This window comes from Nicotiana tabacum, chromosome 1 (assembly GCF_000715075.1).
Source record: "Nicotiana tabacum cultivar K326 chromosome 1, ASM71507v2, whole genome shotgun sequence".
NCBI classification, from domain to species: domain Eukaryota; kingdom Viridiplantae; phylum Streptophyta; class Magnoliopsida; order Solanales; family Solanaceae; genus Nicotiana; species Nicotiana tabacum.
Genome location: NC_134080.1, coordinates 201581400 through 201604509, shown reverse-complemented (window position 1 = coordinate 201604509; position 23110 = coordinate 201581400). Strand labels below are relative to the sequence as shown.

The following is a 23110-nucleotide window of genomic DNA, read 5'->3' as shown; positions in this document are numbered from 1 at the left end:
ATCTTCTTTCCAATATACCAGAAAATTACGCCAATCGTCAAAATCAAACAAATGATCGCCTTCCATTATAACACTAGAAAAGAAGGAAAAACAAACAAAGATTAGGACTTAACTTAAAATTTCAAGTTTAAAAGTTAAGCAAATACAATCCTTAACTTTAAATTTTAAGTGCAAACGTTAAAGAAATGCAGTCCTTAACTTATACTTTCAACTTCCAAAGTTAAGGACACTTAGTCCTTAACTTCAAGTTTCATGTGCAAAAGTTAAGGACAATAAATCCTTAACTTTAAATTGTAAGTGCAAAGGTTAAGGAAATACAGTCCTTAACTTATACTTTCAACATCCAAAGTTAATGACACTTAGTCCTTAACTTCAAGTTTCATGTGCAAAAGTTAAGGACAATCAGTCATTAACTTTAAATTGTAAGTGCAAAGGTTAAGGAAATACAGTCCTTAACTTATACTTTCAACATCCAAAGTTAAGGACACTTAGTCCTTAACTTCAAGTTTCATGTGCAAAAGTTAAGGACAATCAGTCCTTAACTTTGAATTCCAACTACAAAATTTAATGTCGTTTCTTCCTTACATTTAATGAACACAGTTAACTGAAAATTCATAATCACAGTAAGCTTATGAATTTCTACGACTATTTTTATGAAATATACCTACATAATCAAATATATTGAATCAACCACAAACACATTTCAAATTTCACACATTAAAAATTTATCAAAAACAGAATCACACAAAATATACTACACTGAATCAACATATAATGCTAATTTTTGAAATTTCACACATACTTCACACGGCATTGAACCAACTTACACATAAAGAAAAACGAAAATGCATAAAAAAAATATATTACCAGTCGCGATTGACAGAAGATGACGGAGAAGATGAAAGAGCAGAAGTTTAACAGAGATTGCAGTTTCCATGCGAGGAAGATGAAGAAGCGAAGAACACAGAAATAGAAAATAAGGGTTAACCGCTCTCATCTGAACTCTGAACGAATGAAAATAAGGGTTTTCGTCGATTTTGGGATTATACAAGAAATAGAGAAAGGGTAATTGTGTCTTTTCCCCCTTAGTAGTAGCTATTTTTTATAAGCATTTTAAATAGTGGATAAAAATTAAATACACCCTTATTTAGTGGCTACTACACGCCATTTTTACTTATTTTGAGCTTGACTTGGCCCAAAAGAGACGGCCAAGCCCACTACCCAATATCCCTCATCTCTAAAATATACCCTAATTCCCTCTATGTAGAGCTAACCTAATTTTCCTATACACCCTAAGCTCCGGACGCCTAACCTCTAAGAGAAGGGCAGTCATCTTCCTTAATTGAACAAAAAGAGATCTGACTCCCATTTTAAAAAATAGAGAAGAACGGACAGCAACAACACCCGCCCTGGATCTTCTTCTTCGCCTAAAGAACTCCAACCAGCGACCCCTCCTAATTTCATCATCTCCTTTCACCCATACCTGCACCTTCTTCTTCTTCTTCTTCAAAAGAGAGCAACGACACAGCTCTAAAGAGCAGTCCAAAACACTGCCCAAAAAAAATCAGCACACAAACATTTCATATTGCTGCTTCAATTCCTCCAGCGGCGAACTCCTTGTAACCTCTTTCTGCGGCGAATTTCAGTCTAAAAATCGAGTAAAAAATAACTTCGAGTTTGGGTTTCGAGTTTTTTGGTATCGATTCGAGATTGCCGTCGAGGTCGCTGTTCGAGTTTCCGATCTTAAGGGTCAGATTGTTGGTTCTAAGGTTGCAGAAAATTGTTACTCGTTAGAGGTCCATTTCTCACCTTACTCTATTAAAAATTCCTTCGCATTTGATATTTGTTAAGTTGAATGAGACTCAACTGTTTTCCTTGCCTCTACGTGTGTTTTCGAATATGCTAAATGAGTTCATTAGTTGAAATTCTCTTCTGTTTCGTAATGATGTTCGAAGATGGTTCTTTGAATTAGTTTGGTTAGATTAAAGACTCCATTGAAGTGATCAAGATATTAAAGACTCCATTGACGTGGTTAGAACTTGGTCTTTTTCTTTTAGAATTCGGGTTTTAGTGTGAGAATGTGTTGTTTAAAGATTGGAAATTAAATTGTTCATAGAATGGTGAGAATAATCCCAGTGTGAAACTTTTATGGTTCTGGATTTTCAGTACATCTTAAATTGATTGTTATTTTCAGAAAATTCTTTCAAGCTCTTTGTTGATTTGTTTTTCTAGAGCTATGAAAAGAGTTTGCTTTATTCTCTAGGTATGTCAGAAAATTGCCAGCAAAGTTTTAGCTTTCTCGTGATCTCATTATTCTCGTCGTGACCTTAGTAAAAAAAGTGCAGCCATGTGATTTTTAGAAGTTGAATAAGTTATGTTTTATAATTGATTTGGGATTATTGTAGATGAAACTGTTTCAATAAAGTGGTTTAAGAAATATGATCTTTATACAGGCACGCTATAATGAATCATCGTGACTATGGGTACGGTTCTCATGACATAGTCATGATCCATAATTTCTAATTTGGGTGTGCATTTTATGTGACCCGACCATGACTTCGAATAATAATAAAAATAAAACATGTTGTAAATCGCTGGTGCATTTCATGTGACGCGGTTTGCAATGTGTGCCAAAACAACAAGTGTACGACAATCGTGACTTGTTCCAGAAATAATTTTATAAATATTAAAAGCGGCTATAAAGTTAAAAATGCACAATAGGTTTAAAACATGTAATTAATCAGACAATTAGGCCAATTATTAATAGTTGTGCGACCGTGCTAAAACCACGGAACCCGGGAATGCCTAACACCTTCTCTCGGGTTAGCAGAATTCCTTACCCTGTCTTCTATATTCGCGGACCAAAAATAGAGTCAATTTCCTCTATTTGAGATTTAAAATAAACCGGTGACTTGGGACACCATAAATATCCCAAGTGACGACTCTGAAATTAAATAAATAATCTCATGTCGATTTATGTCACTTTAATTGGAAAAACTCCATATATCCCCCTCGTGTAAAAAGGAGGTGTGACAATGACGAACTTCAGCTAGGGCACGGGCACCAGAATAATGGCCTGACCCTCGAGACCTCTTGGCCTCTCTCTCCTCTCTATCCCGAGCAAGCATGCCCTCTACTCTCCTAGTAATGCTCACCAACTGCTGATAAGCAATAACCATCTCTAACTCCTGGGCCATGCTAGACCTGATGCTTGGAATGAGCCCCTCAATAAACCGGCGAATTCACTCACAAACTGTAGAAACCAAGGCCAGTGCATATCTAGCCAAGGTACTGAAATGGATAGCATGCTCCGAAACAGTCATGGTCACTTGGCACAAATGCTCAAACTCCACACGTCATGCGTCCTTGAGGCTTTGAGGGATATACTCCCTCAAAAACATATCCGAAAATTGGGTCTATGAAAGGGAAGTTGCCTCAGCCGGACTATCCAACTCAAAAGTACGCCACCACTAATAGGTTGCCCCCCGAAGCTGGAAGGCAGTGAAAGGAACTCCACTCGACTCTGCCATACCCATAGTGTGGAGGATACGGTGGCACTCCTCCAGAAATTCCTGAGCATCCTCAGATGCTAGACCACTAAATGTATGAGGCTTGTACTTCTTGAACATCTCAAGCTTCCGCTACTCATCCTCTGAAGCTGTTACCCTATCCTCGGGCTGAACTGGGGCTACAGTAGGTACCGGTATAACCTCTAGGATCTGATCAGCCTGAACCCGCTGCTCTAGGGTGCGGGCGGCGGGAGTCTGTGCTCCTTCCCCGACCTGAGATGTGGCTGCAGCAAAGGGAATCAACTCTGCCTGAGCTAAAGTGGTGTACATACTCATGAACTGTGCAAGGGTCTCCTGGAGAGCTGGAGTAGTAGTAGCAGTAGGCGTATCAGGTGCCTAGGCTCCGGCTGGAGCTGCTGGTGGCTCCTCTGTAGCAGCTCGCGCAGGTGCTCTGGCTGCACTACGTGTGCGTCCTCAGCCTCTACCCCGGCCTCTGGTGGATCTAGCAGGGGGTACGGGTGCCTAGTCATCTCCGGTAGCACGTGTCCTCACCATCTGTGAGAAAATAGAAGCGGTACCTAGTAAGTGCCAAGTCTAACCTCGGTCGGGTAGTGACGAGATCAGATCAGGGCCCTACTGGTTATATATATATATATATATAACAAGGTAAAACAGTATGAAAAGTGGCACTATAATTAAAATACTAACAGTCAATAAAGATGAAATCATAGAAAGAAATAACTCAGTACACATAGATAGCAACAGGGGGATCTCCTAGGATAACGTCCCGTAGTCCCAAACGTAAATGTACAGAGGATCTCCCAGGATACCGTCCCGTAGTCCAAATCGTAAATGTTAGGGGAATCTCCCGGAATACCGTTCCGTAGTCCCAAAGTAAATATCCAATATAGGGGAATCTCCCGGGATACCGTCCCGTACTCCCAAAGATAAATGTGCAGGGAAATCTTCCGGAATACCGTTCCGTAGTACCAAAGTAAACATGCAAGGGGGATCTCCCGGAATACCGTTCTGTAGTCACAAAGTAAATACACAACAGTTTCGACAAGAAGCTCTACAATTTTATTCAAGTTTGTATCAAGAGACATGAAATTCCTACTCTAAACATGCTATACATAATGCTAGTAAGCAGTTAAAACAAATAAGACAATTAAGTCACATAAGCATGTTTTCCTAAGCTAAACATGAGGCTTCACATACTAATATTGCCCAATTAAAGGAAAAATACAGATATTTACTTAATAAAAATGGGATTTTCAATAATTAGCATGTATACACACTCGTTATCTCACGTACACGACATTCATATAATAACAGTACCAAAATCCTAATGTGAGTTCTCCCACACAAGGTTAGGCAAGCCACTTACCTCGAACCAGCTCAAAATCAATTCGATATCACGCTCTTGCCACGAGTATCCAACTTCGAGTAGCCCAAATCTAATCAAATCAATTACATAACGTAAATAAAACTACAAGCAACTAATTTATCTAATGAATTTTAAGCTACGACGAGAAATTAGAAAGACGCCCAAAAATCCTCCCCAGGCCCACATCTCGGAATCGAGTAAAAGTTACCAATATAGAACACTCATTCACTCACGAGATCACTCGTCCAAAAAGTATTCAATTCTGACACCAAAAACTCGATCAAAACCCAAAAACTCGATTGGGAAACTTTTCCCCAATTCCTACTTTTCCACTCCAATTCCTTGATTAGATGAGTAAAACAACAATAGATTGATGAAATATAAACGAAATAGGGTTAGGAATCGTTACCCACTGATTTCCTCTTCAAAAACCTCACAAAATCGCCTTCTCCTGAGCTCAAAAACGAATTTGATGTTATGAACTTCAAACCCTCGAAATTTTATATTTCTGCCAAGCGATTACCGCATCTGCGGTCATGGGGATGCACCTGTGGTCCCGCACCTGCGTAAAAAGCATCACAGGTGCGAAAACAACTTATCTGGGCTGGGGCCACATTTGCGGTTCCCCAGCCACATCTGCGGTCCCTGATGCCTTGGCCCTTTTCCGCTTCTGCGATTACCAAGCCGCTTCTGCGGCGCCGCACCTACGGTCCAACATCCGCAGGTGCGAAAACAACAGGTTCAGCACATCAGAAATTTGCCTAAGTCCAAATTCAAATCCGTTAAGCATCCGAAACTCACCCGAAGCCCCCAAAACCTCAACCAAACATACCAACTGATCCTAAAACATCATACGAACTTAGTCGACCCTCAAATCACATCAAACAATGGTAAAACCACGAATCACCCTATAATCCAAACCTAATGAACTTGAATTTCCAAAATTCTACAACTGATGCTGAAACCAACCAAATCATGTCCGGTTGGCCCCAAATTTTGCACACAAGTCATATTCAACACCACGGACCTACTCCAACTTCCAAAATCGGAATTGGATTTTGATCCCGATATCAAAACTTCACTATCAGCCCGAAATTCTAAAAATTCAACTTTCACCATTTCAAGCCTAAATAAGCTACGGACCTCCAAAACACAATCCGGACACGCCCCTGTGAGCACCTAATTTTTGACAATATTTAATTTTTTATCACTTCTTCTATGTAAATATTTTAGGGGGTTTTAACATACAAATTTTTAGCTTTGTTATACTTTTTATTATAGGTTAAAAATACAAAATTTTAGAAGGTGAATTATTACTATTAATATTATTTTATTTTTATTCTTATTTTTAAATAATAATAAAAAATCCGAAAAATATTAAATTTTTTTTAAAATTTTTGGGAGAGATTTAAAAAAATAAGAAAAAAGGAAATATGGAATTAAAAAAAAAAGAGTAAAAGTAGGTGAAATTCACTTTTAAAAAAGTAAAAGAAAGTGAAAAATTAAAAAAATAAAAGTAAAGTTTTGTGGAAATTTTTAAAAATAAAAAGTAAAAGAAAGTTGGAATTAAAAAATAATACAAAGGTAGCTGAAAATTTTAAAAAAAATTAAATTAAAATAAAGTAGAATTTTTCAAAAGAAAAGTAAAAGAAAATGGATTATTTTTTTAAGAAAAGTAAAATAAGTGGAATTCTCTTTTTAAAAAGTAAAAATGGGATTTTAAATAAAATAAAAGTAATTAAAGTTGGAATTTAAAAAATAAAAGTAAAGAAAAGTGGTAATTCTTTTTATAAAAAAAGAAAAGCAAAATATAAGTGGGATTTCTTTTAAATAAAAAAAATAAAAAAATTAAAAAGAAATCTGAAATTTTTTGAAAATTCTCCTATAAATAGAAGAGAAATATTTGAAGAAAAGAAGAGAAGAGAAGAGGGAAGAATATTGAGAGAAAACAAATTTTCTTCTTCTATGCTAAAGAGAATTTCTACTAGTTTTATTCTTTCTACCTATTTCTTTCAACAAAAAAAAACATATAGCCATTCATTACCTTGTTTAAAAAAAAAATACCTCAAAAACAGGAGCTAAATCACACCAAAAATCAAATCCAAAAGCTTCAAGCTCAATTTAAAAGATAGCCCAAAATACTAGCCCGAAGAGGTCGAAGTTGAGTTCGGTTCGAAAGGTTTCCGCTCGTTGCCTCTGATTGTGGTTCATTTGTACATTAAATTTGATGGTTGTTTGCTCCATATGTATTGAATAAGATCTTCGTCTATAAAAGGTTCATTCTTTTCTTAACCAATATTTCCATTATTTTTCTTTCACCGTATTTCCTTTTGATTTGTATATTATATTTTGGTTATCTACCAACTTGAAAGATATGAACAAAAAAAATGAAGGAAGAGCATCAAGAAATAGAATTCGTGAAAGACAGAATGAGTTTCTTCAATGAGATTGTAGTTCATAGGGAAAGATAGGAAAATGTATTCAAAATTGAGAGAGAATGATGTAATAGCTTGAATCCAAATTAAAAGATGTTAAGTCAATAACAAATTTGATACCGACATGGGTGATTAGGTCCATAATAACTCAAATCATATATTTCTTCAATAATAATTCCATATTCATAAATCATGACCTTGCAATAATCTCAAAGTAGTTTTAGGAAGAAACATAATCATGAATATTTGTAGTTTGCTTTAAATTGAATACAATCCTTTTAGAATAATCGAGGCGCGCCATGCCAAATAAAATCTCAAAACTCATGGCCCTCATTTAATTAATTTTAATCCTTAGAAATCGAGGCGTGCCATTTAGTTGAATTTTCCATGGCCCTCGCAAACTTGAAAGTGCGTAGTTGCTTTAGGTGCGCTAATTTTTTTAAAAACAAATTAATTTCCTAAACTCGGGTGTGCATTTTATGTGACCCAAATCCAAATCTCAACAACGTTAGATAAAATGTGTCGTGGACCGCGAGTGCATTTCATGTGACGTGGTTCAATACGTGTTTTATATGACGTTGAATTTTTCCAAAAAAAAAAAAATTAACTAAAAGCGGCTAATAAGTTAAAAATATACCATAGGTTGAAACATGTTTTAAAAATCAGATAATAGGCCAATTGTAATAGTTTAAGTAACCGTGCTAGAACCACGGAATCCGAGAATGCCCAACACCTTCTCCCGGATTAACAGAATTCCCTACTCAGAATTTCTGGTTCGCAGACTTCAAAAGGAAAGTCGAAATTTCCTCGATTTGGGATTTAAAATAAATCGGTGACTTGGGACACCAAATAAACTATCCCAAGTGGCGACTGTGAATTGAATAATTAATCCCATTTCGAATAATGTCACTTAAATTGGAAAAACTCTCTTATATACCTTCGGGTGTGTAAAAAAAAGGTGTGACAATTCTGGCGACTCTGCTGGGGATCCAAACCCAGAACTTCGGTTCACGGTTCAAGAATTCGAGCTTAGAATAACTGTTATAGTTGACTTGTTTTATCTGATTTTTACATGTTGAGCCTAATGTGCTAAATGTCGCTTTTACCGCTTTGATATTGTTTGGACTGTATATAAATTGCTACGAAATCCTCCTCTCTCTGAGTCTTCTAAATCATCTGGGAAGTGTGCACTTCGTGTGACTTCTTTTCTGTTAGTCTTATCCCAATTTTAGAACGAGGTTCGGACAAGTTGCAAAACCGGTGAAGCTTTTGTATTCCCGGTACGCTGCCCCCCTCGGCTCGAGTTGTCCGCTCGGGTAAGACAGGTCTAGAACAATAAACCCAGGTTTTTAAACCTAGTATAACAAGCCTCATGCCGGATCCATAGTAGGAACGTTTGTTTGCATCATGTGCATTTGACCTTGGAGACTCAACACAGGGGTTGGGTTTGTCTAGGACAGGTGTACCCAAATGAAAAAGACCATCCTGATGCATCTTACGTGCTACTTGCGTATCTGTTTGTTTCGGCTTGCATGTTGACCGGCTTCTAGAACAGAGGAAGAAAATAAAATAAAAAATCAAAAAATCAAAAATAATAATAATAATAATATAGGAGTGAGAGGTAGGTATTTAGAAAATTCTGAAACTCTACCGAAATTTCGAAAAAAGAAGAAGAAGTCATCTCCAAATGAGCCAAAGTTTTCAACTGCCATGTTCTGTCAAAACTGGCGAACTACGCGGGTCTGATTCTCACCGGATGTGAGATACGTAAGCAAACCTCATCGGTTCCGGTCCATAATTTTCAAAAAAAAAAATCCAAAAATATTTTCCTTTACTTACTCTCTAGAAAAGTCTTTTTTTTAAACCTCAATTTTCAAAAAATCCAAAAAAATATATTTTCCATTACTTGCTTCTTTAGAAACTAATTGTTTTTTTTTTTTAAAATATATACAAAAATATTTTATTTTAATTTCTTCCAAAAATCCAAAAATATTTTCATTCTTCTTTCAAAATTGAAAAGAAATTCAAAATTCAAAAATATTTCATTTTTTTAGAAGCATTTCTTTCATAAATACAAAATAAAATTCCAAAAATATTTTTCTTTCTTCTTTAGAATTTTTTTTTTTCTATCGAAATTCCAAAAAAAAAAAACAGTAAAAGTCTAAATTAAAAAAAAATCTTTCTTCTTTTGAAATTCCCAAAAAAAAAAAATTGAAATCAAAAATATTTTCTTTCTTCTTTATAAGTCTTTCTTGTGGAAATTAAAATATTCCAAAAAAAAAGAATTAGTTTATTTACTTTATTTTTGGTCTTCCCGAACTACGCTAGTTTGATTCTCACCGGATGTGGGATACGTAGGCAACCCCCATCGGGTCCAACTTCATTTTTGTAAAAATAGCCCAAAAAGAACAGAAAATTTTGTTTTGATTGTAAATAAGAAGGTGATGTCATTCTTGTCTAAAATAGTTGAATGTCCCCAAAAGGGTGTCGGAAGGCCGTTTTTGCAAGAACAACCACCTTTAGCAGTTTTTTTTAAGGTTTTGGCCATTTAGCAAACACAACCTTAAAATCTTCTTCCCCGATGTGCTGAAAGGCCGTATTTGCAAAGCCGGATTTTTTATGAAAATTAAAAAAAAATAGTGATAACCTTTTCTTGAGTCAAAATGAGTTATAACCTTTTAAATTAAATCACCCTAATAAATGTGCAGGATGAGCACAGATGAAAACGAACCCTTCGCAGCTCTTGAAGAGATCCCCTTACAGCTCCACATATGGTGGAATGACCTATGTCGGACTTTTTAACATTTGGTGGAATGACATTTGGGTGGTCTTGTCGGACTTTTTAACATCAAGCCAAGATTGGACGTGATTGAAGCCTTGATATCTTTTTGGGATCCGACTCGCAATGTGTTTCGCTTTTCTGATTTTGAGCTCACACCCACACTAGAGGAAATTGCGGGTTACGCCGGCCTTAGCGGAAACCTTAGAAGTCGGTACCCGGTGTCACCGAGACCAGTATCTCCTCACAAGTTTCTGGATATGTTGAGTATTAGCCGGGATATTCAGGATGAGAATTTATCTGGAGGGTTTTGCACTTTCCAGTTCCTGTACCAACGCTATGGCAATCCCCAAGGTTTCGAAGCACCGAATACTGGTCTGACCCATGCCGGAAATAAAGATAAATGGGAGGCAAGGCGGGGTTTGGTTTTTATAGTAGCATTCTTGGGTGTTATAATATGTCCGCGAAAAGACGACAACATAGAATTGGGCCTCGTGGGAATGGTTGATGTCGCAATCAAGAAAGCTAATGGCACATTAGTTCCCCTGATCTTATCTGAGATTTACCGAGCTTTGACCATCTGTCGAGAAGGGGGAAAATTCTTCCAAGGCTGCAACTTACTACTACAATTGTGGATACTGGAACATCTCTGCCACCATGTCGGGTATATGAACTACGTCATGACCGGTTTGGATTGCATCGAAGAATTTGAAAGCCAAGTGGCGGGGATTGAATTTCCAGAGGGTACCGAAGCTTGGTTTGCCCAGTTGAGTTCTTTAACTTCGGATAAAATTGAGTGGATATTCGGATGGTTCCCTGCCACCGAAGTCATATACATGTCAGCTAAAGTGTGCTACTTTCTCCTAATGGGCATCCGGAGCATCCAGCCATATACTCCTCACAGGGATTTGCGTCAACTAGGAAGATTTCAAACCGTCCCCCATGACGAAGATTTGAGTGTACATGTCGTCGAATTGGGCCCAAAGGCTGTATTTCCGGAAGGAAGAGTTCGCCAAGTTTGGAATGAGTGCAGATTTCTCGAACCCAAGACTATGGTGCGGGATCTAGCTAGAGGTGAGGTGGACCCCAATTATATGGTTTGGTTTGGCAAAAGATTTCAAATTCCTCGAGAGCCCGAGAGACCTGCTAAGAGACCTCATGTCCAACAATTCACTAACGACTCGCAGGAGTAGTTGGGCTGGTTGGCAAAAGAAGAAAGCTATAGGGCTAAGATAAGTAAATTAGAGGGACAAATCAGGAACCTCAAATTTGGTCACAGTATCCAAGCTGCCGCAGATGATGGGAAAAGAAAAAGCTAACTCAGAAAAACGAAGCTCTCAAAGCTCAAATCCATAAAATAAGAATAGCTGCTAGAAACCCGCAAAGAAGCCGGGCAGATGAAAGGTTTATAAGCGGTCTGAGAAAGAAAGTACTTGAGTGTCAAGATGACCTAGAAAAATCTGAGGCTAGTCTAGCAAAAGTCCGAGCACAATTGGCAGAGAATGCAGAAGGGCGGGCAGAGTTTGTGCGACAAATGAAAAGAAAATATGAGGGGACAATCGCCAATTTAAAGAGAAAGCTAATCACCCTTGAAAATGAGGCGGACAAACAGGCCAGGAATTTTAAAGCCGATAGGGAACATTGTTATGCTTTGATGGCCCAAATGGACGAAGATATGCAACAATTGCGGAATCAAAATCATCATGACACTCAAGTGTTGGAAGCCCGGAATCAGCAAATCGGGCGTTTACTTCAGGAAAAGGGTATTGTCCGAGAGAGGGTTAGAGCCATTGCCGACTACATCGTCATGAAATGCCACGCATGTGAGGATATGACTCAGACCACTTTCTTCGCTGATGTAATGACATTTGTCTGCCAGATAATGAGTGATTTGGAGCGGCTTCAAGGGGATCTCGCACGTAGGCCCGTGAGACAGAATGATGTCCCACGGGCCCCAGGAGTCGAAGCATTGATGTATTCATGATTTTTTACTTATTGAGTCTGTATTTTGGAAATTATTTTTTAGTCTGTTGGTAGTTTTAAAATTCCAAGAAAATGAGTAGTTTGAAGTCTTTTGTAATAGAAAGTTTAGGAGTTTTATTAATGAAAATTTGAAAATTCCCAAAAAATTATTTCTTTATTTTTCGCACTTGTTTTTCTTGAACTACGTAATGATCTGATCTGATTCACGCGGTGTCATGATACGTAGGCAATCCTCATCGGATCCGGTCACGATTTTTGTAAATAACTCAAATAAGAGAGGGATGTGAAAAAGAGAGCCAAAGAAAAACCAAAAGAAAAACGAAAAAAGGGCAAGGAAAGAGAGGAAAGAAAAGAGTGGAAAATGGGAATAAGAGGAGAAGTACAAAAGCCAAAAGTGGAAAGAAAAAGAAAATTGGGAAAATAAGCAGAGCCGGGATGAAACATACAGTCGTTGCGAAACATGTAGAAACACATTTAACTGTATAGGTGCATCACACCCCAACGTGCGATTTCCTATGTGTTAATTGCTTCAAACTAACTGGTTTGTTGTCTACTATTGTAAAGGTTCTATAGTAAGGTGGTTGGTTTTGTGGTAGTCTGGCTTCACATTCATACTTCACAAGGTCAAAAGGAAGCGTTGAAATGTCTTCGGAAATTCCTCTGCCAACAGTTCCTATTCCAGAGGATAGTCCGATCTCGGCCATCCCAACTTCTGAGTCAGCAACGGCTGAGGAAAATAAAATTCTGCGTCTCCGCATGATGGAAATGTGGGACGCCTGGGCCAATGGAAAAGAATCGCCAAGTGCGATCCCTGGATTCCCTGAGCTTTTTCCCAAGGCAAGTGAGACCTCCAACATCCCCATAAGTTATCCAAATACCCCACTGGGATATCCTACCATTTCAGCCCACTTTGCTGGAACACCTTCTGAGTCTCGCCCCCAGGTGTTAGCTTCAAGTGCGGCTTCAAACATATTCACCGCGCCACCTTGTTCAGCCACGACACAACCTACTTTACCCAGGCCTAACTTTGATTCATCTTCCTTCACATTTCAAGCACCATCTTTCTCAATGGAACCTCCTCAGTTTCCTACTTATACTTACCCTCAACCACCCCAATTTGAGTTCACTGCGGGGCAAGAAAAGACCACCAAAACTCCTGAGCAAGAAGAAATTGTGAGGAAGATGAGGAGTATGGAACAGAGTCTCAAAAGCATACAAGGCTTGAGTGGATAGAAAAGTGTATCCTATGCCGACTTATGTATGTTCCCTCGTGTGCACCTACCATTGGGATTCAAAACCCCAAAATTTGAGAAGTACGATGGGCATGGTGATCCTATTACTCATCTCAAGAGATATTGCAATCAGCTGCGAGGAGCCGGTGGAAAGGAAGAACTACTCATGGCCTATTTCGGAGAAAGTCTGGTTGGCATCGCATCTGAGTGGTACATGGACCAGGATATGTCCCGCTGGTACATCTAGGATGATCTTGCTAGAGATTTCGTCAGGCAGTTCCAGTACAACATTGACATTGCTCCAGATAGGAACTCATTGACAAACTTGAAAAAGAAATCCTCAGAAAGCTTCCGAGAGTACGCAGTTAAATGGCGTGAGCAGGCATCCAGGGTAAAGCCTCCGATGGATGAGGTTGAAATGGTCACAGTTTTCCTTCAAGCTCAGGAAGCTGACTACTTCCAAAATATGATGTCCGCAATGTAAACCGTTCGCTGAAGCTATCAAGATTGGCGAAATGGTTGAAAATGGGCTGAAAACGGGTCGAATTCTAAGCCAATCCGCTATCAGAGCTACCTCCCAAGCCATTCAGGGTGAGTCTGGAGGAATAGCAAAGGGAAAGAAAAAGGAAGAAACATCCATGGCAGTGTCGGGTGCAAGGAGAAACTGTACTCCCAGATCCCTTTTCTCAGAAAGGACCCCGCAACACTATTACCCTCACCAAGACTTGGCCTATACTCCTCAGCCATACTCGGTCATGAATGCTCAGCCTTATGTCCGGCCACAACAACAAGCCAATAGAAATCAAGCTCCATTTCCTAGAAACCAACCTCCTTACCAAACCCACTATAACCCCCATCCTCCACAAAATAATTTCCACCCTCATGAACCGCCCAAGAGGCCAAATTTCACACCAATTGGCAAAACCTACTCCAGCCTGTTGCAAAAGCTTGTTCAAATGGGTCTGCTACAGCCTGTTCCTCAAACCAGGCAAAATCCAGCATCACCCGCTTACAGAGCCGGTACCCGATACGCCTATCACTCAGGGGCAGAAGGGCATGACAGGGATGATTGCTGGACTCTGAAGAGAGTCGTGGAGAACTTGATAGAACAAAGGAAGATAGTGCTGAGGGATGAAGATGTTCCCAATGTGACCAACAACCCACTGCCAGCCCACAACAATGGGCCGGTAATTGGAATGATTTGTGAGGATAAGGAATTTGACCCAGCATTGAAGGCCATCATTACCATTTGTTGACGAAGAAAAGAAACCAAAAGCTGCCCCGAAGCAAGATAAAGGGGAGAAAAAGAAAGAAACCACCCCTCCAAAGTCAGAGAAGAAAACTGAAGTTGAGACCGGGGATGTTGTTCTCTACGTCCCTTACGGCCATAAAGAAAAGCAGATGACATTGAGTCCTCCCAGGAGATTCGAGCTGAACAAAATAACCCAGATGTATGTGCCCAAGGGGGCTTATGTGATGCGGAGGGCAATTAAGCCACCGAGGCTGAATGAGCCCGTGGTTATTGGACGTGCGCCACAGAAGCCCATGAAAGATCCTACTGCTGTGCCCTGGAACTACAACAAAACGGTGGTGACCTATAAGGGCAAAGAAATCCCAGGAGAAGTTCAAGAAAATAACCCTGTTGAAAAGTATTCCAATTTGGAAGAGGTGAACAACGCTACTAGAAAGCGCTTCCCACTTAAGAAGCCCGTGAGTGCCGAGGAAGCGGAGACTTTCTTTCAAAACATGAAAATGGCAGATTATTAGGTGATTGACCAGCTTCGAAAATTTCCCGAACAAGTCTCCTTGTTGGCTTTGTTGATGAACTCCGCCGAACATCAGAAGGTATTGATCAAGACCCTTAATGAAGCATATGTGCATGTTGACACTTCTGTAGAGCAGTTGGAGAGAATGGCAGAAAGATTTTTCGCAATCAACCAGATCACTTTCAGCAAAAATGATTTGCCCTCAGAAGGGGCCGCACATAATAAAGCCCTGCACCTAATAGTCAAATGCAAAGGGCACTACATGAAAAGGGTTATGTTGGACGGAGGCTCTGGAGTAGACATTTGCCCACTTTCAACTCTACAACGCATGGAAATCGGGACCGAAATAATCCGATCCAACAATGTCTGCGTACGTGCCTTCGATGGCATCAAAAGGGACACAATTGGAGAGATCGATCTAATTCTAACCATCGGCCCAGTAGACTTTGAAGTAACCTTCCAGGTTCTAGACATGGACACATCCTACAACTTTCTTTTGGGGAGGCCATGGATTCATGCAGCGGGTGCTGTACCCTCTACTCTTCATCAGATGGTGAAGTTTGAGCATGAGGATCAAGAGATCGTGGTCCACGGAGAAGATGAGCAATCAATTTATCGGGACCCATCAGTCCCATGTCTTGAAGCAAGAGAGGGGAGTGAGCACATAGTTTATCAGGCTTTTGAAATTGTGGTTGCAGACCAGTACAAAGAAGGAAACCCTTGCCCCCAACCCTTCCTTTCTAATGCATCAATCATGGTGGCCAAAGAAATGATCCGACATGGCTTCAAACTGGGGAAGGGACTTGGGAAATCATTGCAAGGGATAGTTGAACTTATCACCCTACCCACCAGTGAAAAGTTCTTCGGGGTAAGCTTCCGACCCACTCCAGCTGATATAAGATGGGCAGTTGATAGAAAGAATGATTGTTGGGTTTTGCCTCAGCCGGTTCCGCATCTGTACAGAACATTTGTCAAACCAAAATACCAGAAGAAAGAAGAAGATGAAGCCTTTACTGCCGAAGAGATTGAAGAGATCTGTGGGGCAATGAGGAAGATACTATATGAAACCCACATGGTCCAGCCAGGGGAGGGCTCAAGCACCGCTGAGGTGCTGTATATGGGACCCAATGCCAAGCTGCAGAATTGGAAGGCTACGCCATTCCCAATCAGGTGGGAGTCCCGGTAGACCTGTCCTGCCACTTTTTCTGCATCGCGAGTTATGTCAGGGTGTAACTCGGATGTTTTTCTTTAGTTTGTTGTCTTTTAATTTCCAATGTAAACCCTGTTATCTTCAAATTCAAAGAAATGAAATCATATTTCATCGTCCATCCTTCTTTATTCTTTCTGATTTTGTTATTTTATCTTTTTTTTTCTTTCAGCTCTAATAATGTGGCTTTAAATAACATGACATGCTTGCGGACTTCATGCCCAGATCCAAACACGTTGTCTAACTGCGAAATAATGAACCAAGAACCGGAATATGATGAAGAAGAGGCTTTTATGTAAATAAATCGAGAATTGGAACAATTTGAGAATAAACCTAAGCCAAACTTAAATCAAACCGAGCCGGTTAATTTGGGTAGCTCTAAAGAAGTCAAAGAAACCAAGATAAGCATTTATACAGATGAAAGAACTAGGGACGCATTAATCCAACTTTTATTTGAATTCAAAGATGTGTTTGCTGCTTGGTCATACGATGGCATACCCTGATTAAGTGTCGATTTAGTGGTTCATAAGTTGCCAACCTACCCCGATTATTCCCCTATCCAGCAAAAACAGAGGAAGTTCAAAATTGATATCAGTGACAAGATTAAAGAAGAGGTCACAAAATAGTTAAATGCGGGAGTGATCCAAGTGGTCCGATACACCACATGGCTGGCTAATATAGTTCTTGTACCAAAGAAAGATGGGAAAATCCGAGGGTGCGTTGACTATCGAGATCTGAACAAAGCAAGCCCCAAGGACAATTTCCCTTTGCCAAACATCCACATCCTTGTTGATAACTGTGCCAAACATGAAATACAGTCTTTTGTGGATTGTTACGCAGGATACCACCAGGTGTTGATGGATGAAGAAGATGCAGAAAAGACAGCTTTTACCACACCTTGGGGCACTTACTGTTATAGAGTCATGCCATTTGGTCTGAAAAATGCCGGGGCAACCTACATGAGGGCCATGACTGCCATTTTTCATGATATGATGCACCAAGAGATAGAGGTGTATGTGGAAGATGTAATCATCAATTCCAAAACCCAGGACGACCACGTTCGGGACTTGAGAAAATTCTTTGAGCGGCTACGCAAATATGATTTGAAGCTGAACCCAGCCAAATGTGCATTTGGGGTACCATCCGGCAAACTCTTGGGATTCATAGTCAGTCGGAGGGGCATCGAGTTAGATCCAACAAAGATAAAGTCTATTCAGGATTTGCCTCCTCCAAGAACCAAGAAAGATGTTATGAGTTTGTTGGGAAGATTGAATTACATCAGTCGTTTCATTGCTCAGTTGACCTCCACGTGTGAACCCATATTTAAGTTGTTAAAGAAAGATGCGGCAATCAAATGGACAGTTGAATGTCAAGAAGCTTTTGATAAAATCAAGGAATATCTGTCAAATCCGCCAGTCTTGGTCCCACCTGAGCCAGGGAGGCCTCTGTTCTTGTACCTGACCGTCTTGGAAAATTCTTTTGGCTGTGTCCTCGGGCAACATGACGTGACCGGAAAGAAAGAGCAGGCCATTTACTATCTGAGCAAGAAGTTTACTAGTTATGAAGCCAAGTACACTTTATTGGAAAGAACTTGCTGTGCTTTGACATGGGTCGCTCAGAAGCTGAGGCATTATTTGCAAGCTTCACCTACCTCATAACCAGGTTGGATCCTTTAAAGTACATATTTCAGAAACCAATGCCCACTGGGAGATTAGCAAAGTGGCAGATCTTGCTCACGGAGTTTGACATAGTCTATGTCACTCGCACGGCAATGAAAACCCAGACATTAGCGGATCATTTGGCTGAGAACCCGATTGATGATGAGTACCAACCTTTGAGAACTTACTTCCCAGATGAAGAAGTAAATTCAGTTGAGGCAATATCTGAAGACACTCATGCTTGGAAAATGTTCTTTGATGGGGCGGTAAACGCAAAAGGTGTTGAAATTGGGGCAGTTTTGATCTCACCCACTGGTCAGCACTATCCAGCCACAGCTCGGCTTCGGTTCTTCTGTACAAACAACACCGCCGAGTATGAAGCTTGCATTATGGGTATAAACATGGCAATCGACCAAAATGTCGAAGAGTTGTTGATCATGGGAGACTCAGATCTGATTATCCGGCAAGCCCAAGGAGAATGGGAAACCCGAGATGTTAAGCTTATCCCTTACAAGAAGCATGTGGAAGACCTCAGCAAGCGATTCAAGTCAATAGAGTTCAGGTACATTCCTCGTTGTCACAACGAATTCGCCGACGCACTTGCTACTTTGGCCTCAATGCTGCCGTATCCAGGCAATGCTCACATAGATCCCTTTGAAATTCAAATCCGGGAAAGGCATAGTTATTGTAATACAATTGAAGCAGCACCAAATACCCAACCATGGTACCATGACATCAAAATGTTTCTGAAAACTCAAGAATACCCCGAGCAAGCCAGTGGAGACCAAAAGAGAACCATTAGACGGCACGCGAGTGGTTTCTTTTTGAGTGGGGTTGTCTTGTACAAGAGAACTCCGGACCTCAATTTGTTAAGATGTGTTGACGCAGAAGAGGCTGGAAGAATCATGCATGAGGTACACGCGGGAGTATGCGGCCCCCACATGAATGAGTATGTTTTAGCAAAGAAAATCCTTTGAGCGGGTTATTACTGGATGACCATGGAAAAGGACTGTTTTAGTTTCGTTCGGAAGTGTCATCAGTGTCAGGTGCACGGTGATTTGATTCATGTACCTCCCACAGAACTACATCCCATGTCTGCACCTTGGTCATTTGTTGCCTGGGGCATGGACGTCATTGGGCCAATCAAGCCAAAAGCCTCAAATGGACACAGATTCATACTAGTTGCCATTGACTACTTTACAAAATGGGTTGAAGCAATCACTCTCAAGTCTGTCACCAAGAAAGCTGTGGTAGATTTCGTGCACTCCAATCTTATCTGCCGTTTTGGCATTCCTGCAACTATTATCACAAACAATGCTGCAAACTTGAATAGTCATTTGATGGGGGAGATATGTAAGCAATTCAAGATAATGCACCGGAACTCTACTCCTTATCGGCCTAAAGGCAATGGTGTCGTTGAAGCAGCAAACAAAAACATCAAAAAGATTTTGAGAAAGATGATTCAAAGTTCCAGGCAGTGGCATGAAAAGTTGTCGTTTGCATTGTTGGGATATCGCACTACTGTGCGCACATCAATTGGAGCCACCCCGTATCTTTTGGTTTATGGCACAGAAGCCGTAATACCCACCGAGGTTGAAATCCCCTCTATTCGAATCATTGTTGAAACCGAAATTGAAGATAATGAGTGGGTTAAAATCCGTCTGGAACAATTAACCTTGATCGATGAAAAGCGAATGGCTGCGGTCTGCCACGGGCAGTTGTACCAACAAAGAATGGCTCGTGCCTATAACAAGAAAGTGCGGCCTAGAAGTTTGAAGTGGGGCAACTCGTTTTAAGGCGTATTCTTCCCCATCACCAGGAAGCAAAAGGAAAATTCGCTCCAAATTGGAAGGGCCCATACGTCATCAGAAAGATATTGCCGAGAGGAGCATTGTATCTGGGCGATATCGAAGGAAATGATCCTGAAGCAGCTGTAAATGCGGATGCAGTCAAAAGGTACTATGTTTAGTCTTTTTGTAACAACAACATTGTCCGATTGGGAGGACGAAGGCTTTTATTCTCGCTACCCAAACACTATCTACCCTTTGCAAACCCATTTGTGTCGGTTACTCTTCTTTGATTGCCCTCTTTGGAACTTGAAAGTGTTATTGAAAAAAAAAAGATGTTTTCCTGAACTACGTTCGACTTCATTCCGAAAGGATACGTAGGCAGCCTCTCTATGGGGTTCAGTCACACCAAAATAAAAATCCAAATTCCCTCAAAAGTGAAACTGGGGCAGATGTTGTAATGGTCCTGCGATAATCCCACTTGAGTGGTTCCAAAGTTGTAATTCGATCCAAATCATTTTTACCCAAATCCTTTCAAGTCCTTCCGATCAATCGGTGAGAATGTTCAAGGATCAGAGAATACAGCTACTTGGATCCGATGCAATAAAAATGAGAGAAATAAAATGAGAGAGTCTTATTGGTGAAAACCCACACGGGCACCATAAGACGACGGTGAGCAGAAAAATTGAAAATGAGAGAGCCTAGTTAGTGAAAACTCGTAAAAAGTACTATCAGGCGACGGTGAGAAGAGAAATGAGAGAGGTCGATTGGCGAAAACCCGCAAAGGGCGCCGTCGATCGAAAAGAAGACACCCCCACCACTGAAAGAGTTCTGGCCAGGTTTCTCGATTTGGAGATGTGGTTCACAATGAGTTGGATAGTTGTGCATATCGGGTATCCAGTCCAAGAAGCATGTCATGTCTATTGAAGTCTGCATGCACCCAAGATAAGTCCTTCTTTCCCCCAAAAGGGACGTTTCTCCTTAAATTCATTTTTTCTTGTCCTTTCTTTACTTTTCCTTGAATCCCTTTCGGTCTAACTCTGTTCCGAAACTAATACAAAGAAAAGGTGGCAAGATTGGTTTTACAGGGTTTTATTTAATAAAAGCCAAGTCCAAAGAAAAGTACCCAGCCTCAGTGGGTGCATCAAGTCGATCCCAACTGGCCATGATAGCCGATGCTCTGAAATCAGAGTTATTGAAAATGAAAAGAAATCCAAAGTCAAAAGCCCCTAGAAGCAGATTAAAATGAAAGGGCCAAAGCCCTATACGGGTGAGCCGTCATGATAAATTTTGAAAAGTTGAGTTCCTCGGTTTTAGGAGAGAGACCAATCTTTAAGAAAAGCCAGCAAGCGGCAGAGGTTCTCGCCAAAAGAGTTGGGCCGAGATCAAGTGATCAAAAATAATGAAGGCCACAAATTCGACCACCATTTCAAACTAACAATTGTTCTTTGTTTGAAAATTGAAACAGGTGCAATCCAAAGCAACAGTGCAAGAAGCAGGTGTAACCAAAATGGAAAAAGAAATGTGCAAGCGTTAGAAATAGCTTAGAAACAATAATCAACCCAAAAGGGAAGTCTCCTCCAAATTCTTTCCTGCATTTTTTTACTAAAAAATGAATTGAAAGAAAATAGATAAGAAGAAGAAAAAAAGGTAGTTTAGAAGCCCCAAAATCAATCTTTTACCTTTTTGCCAACATTAGGGCTCCAATCCCTGAGTTGAGATTTTAGACATAGGGTCTTCGTTCCCTAGTCGCATTTTGCCAACATTAGGGCTCCAATCCCTGAGTTGAGATTTTTAGACATAGGGCCTCCATTCCCTAGTCGCATTTTGCCAACATTAGGGCTCCAATCCTTGAGTTGAGATTTTTAGACATAGGGCCTCCGTTCCCTAGTCGCATTTTGCCAACATTAGGGCTCCAATCCTTGAGTTGAGATTTTTAGACATAGGGCCTCCATTCTCTAGTCGCCTTTTGCCAACATTAGGGCCCCAATCCCTAAGTTGAGATTTTAGACATAGGGCGTCCATTCCCTAGTCGTCTTTATTGCCAGCATTAGGGCTTCAATCCCTGAGTTGAGATTTTTTTAGACATAGGGCCTCCATTCCCTAGTCGCCTTTTGCCAACATTAGGGTTCCAATCCCTAAGTTGAGATTTTTTAGATATATGGCCTCCATCCCCTAGTCGCCTTTTGCCAACGTTAGGGCTCCAATCCCTAAGTTGAGATTTTAGACATAGGGCCTCCATTCCCTTGTCGTCTTTATTGCCAACATTAGGGCTCCAATCCCTGAGTTGAGATTTTTAGACATAGGGCCTCCATTCCCTAGTCGTCTTTTACTAACATTAGGGCTTCAATCCCTGAGTTGAGATTTTTAGACATAGAGCCTCCATTCCCTAGTCGTATTTTTTGGCAACATTAGGATTCCAATCCCTAAGTTGAGATTTTTAGACATAGGGCCTCCATTCCCTAGTCGCCTTTTTGCCGACATTAGGGCTCCAATCCCTAAGTTGAGATTTTTAGACATAGGGCCTCCATTCCCTAGTCGCCTTTTGTCAACATTAGGGCTTCAATCCTTGAGTTGAGATTTTTAGACATAGGGCCTCCATTCCCTAGTCGCCTTTTGCCAACTTTAGGGCTCCAATCCCTAGTTGAGATTTTAGACATAGGGCCTTCATTCCCTAGTCGCCTTTCTTTTCCAACATTAGGGCTTCAATCCCTGAGTTGAGATTTTTAGACATAGGGCCTCCATTCCCTAGTCCTCTTTTTGCCAACATAGGGTATCCACTCCCTAGTCGAGGTTATTTTAGATATAGGGCTCCATTCCCTAATCTCTTCCTCCTAAAGACACGCAATCCTTATTTTACCGCTTTCAAAACAAAACAAAAAAAAGTTAGATTTAAGTTACAAATAACTTACGAAATTTCCTAGTGAAAATTGGGGCAGAAAAATTTCGTTCGTTTGTTTGTTTTGGTGTCCGAGCAGGTTTGGCCTCGAGGCACAAGGTCTGAGACAACCAAAAGAATGAGTCTCAATCCAAAATAAAGAAAAGAAGAAAATGAGCAAAAAGAAATGAACTCAAAGTGTTGATGTGGAGAAAGATGTGGACTGTTCAAGATATGATTGAAGTCACAAGCTTCGCATGTCCCGCCTTGATCCGAAAAGCTGAAGAAGAATGAACCAGCAGTTGCAGCTAACGAGCATCAAGATTCAGATCAGAGTCTGCAGGAAGAACCAGTCAAGATCAAGGACAAGTTTCACAAGACTCATAGATAGGAATCTTGTAACTCATAGCTGATAGGCTTGTTTAGTTTCTCTTTGATTTTTGATATAATAACAGGATCGCGGACCGGAGCCTCGACGGAACCTCACTC

The 23110-nt window shown here is 40.3% G+C and overlaps 1 protein-coding gene across 2 annotated transcripts; it reads left to right on the top strand.

Annotated features, from left to right (window-relative positions):
• Positions 1 to 1280: 1280 nt before the first annotated feature.
• On the top strand, positions 1281 to 23107 carry LOC142182039 (uncharacterized). Of its 2 annotated transcripts, none has more exons than XM_075255900.1 (2): positions 1281 to 1796; positions 10040 to 23107. In XM_075255900.1, exon 2 carries the CDS (start codon positions 15147 to 15149, stop codon positions 16275 to 16277), a length of 1131 nt encoding a protein of 376 aa, XP_075112001.1. In that variant the 5' UTR covers positions 1281 to 1796; positions 10040 to 15146; the 3' UTR covers positions 16278 to 23107. Both variants share the same exon structure in this region, with proteins under 2 accessions (XP_075112001.1, XP_075112004.1).
• Positions 23108 to 23110: the final 3 nt, after the last annotated feature.

Coding starts and splice junctions, on each gene's coding strand:
- LOC142182039 (XM_075255900.1), top strand. CDS start 15,147: ATGAACTCCGCCGAACATCAGAAGGTATTGATCAAGACCCTTAATGAA.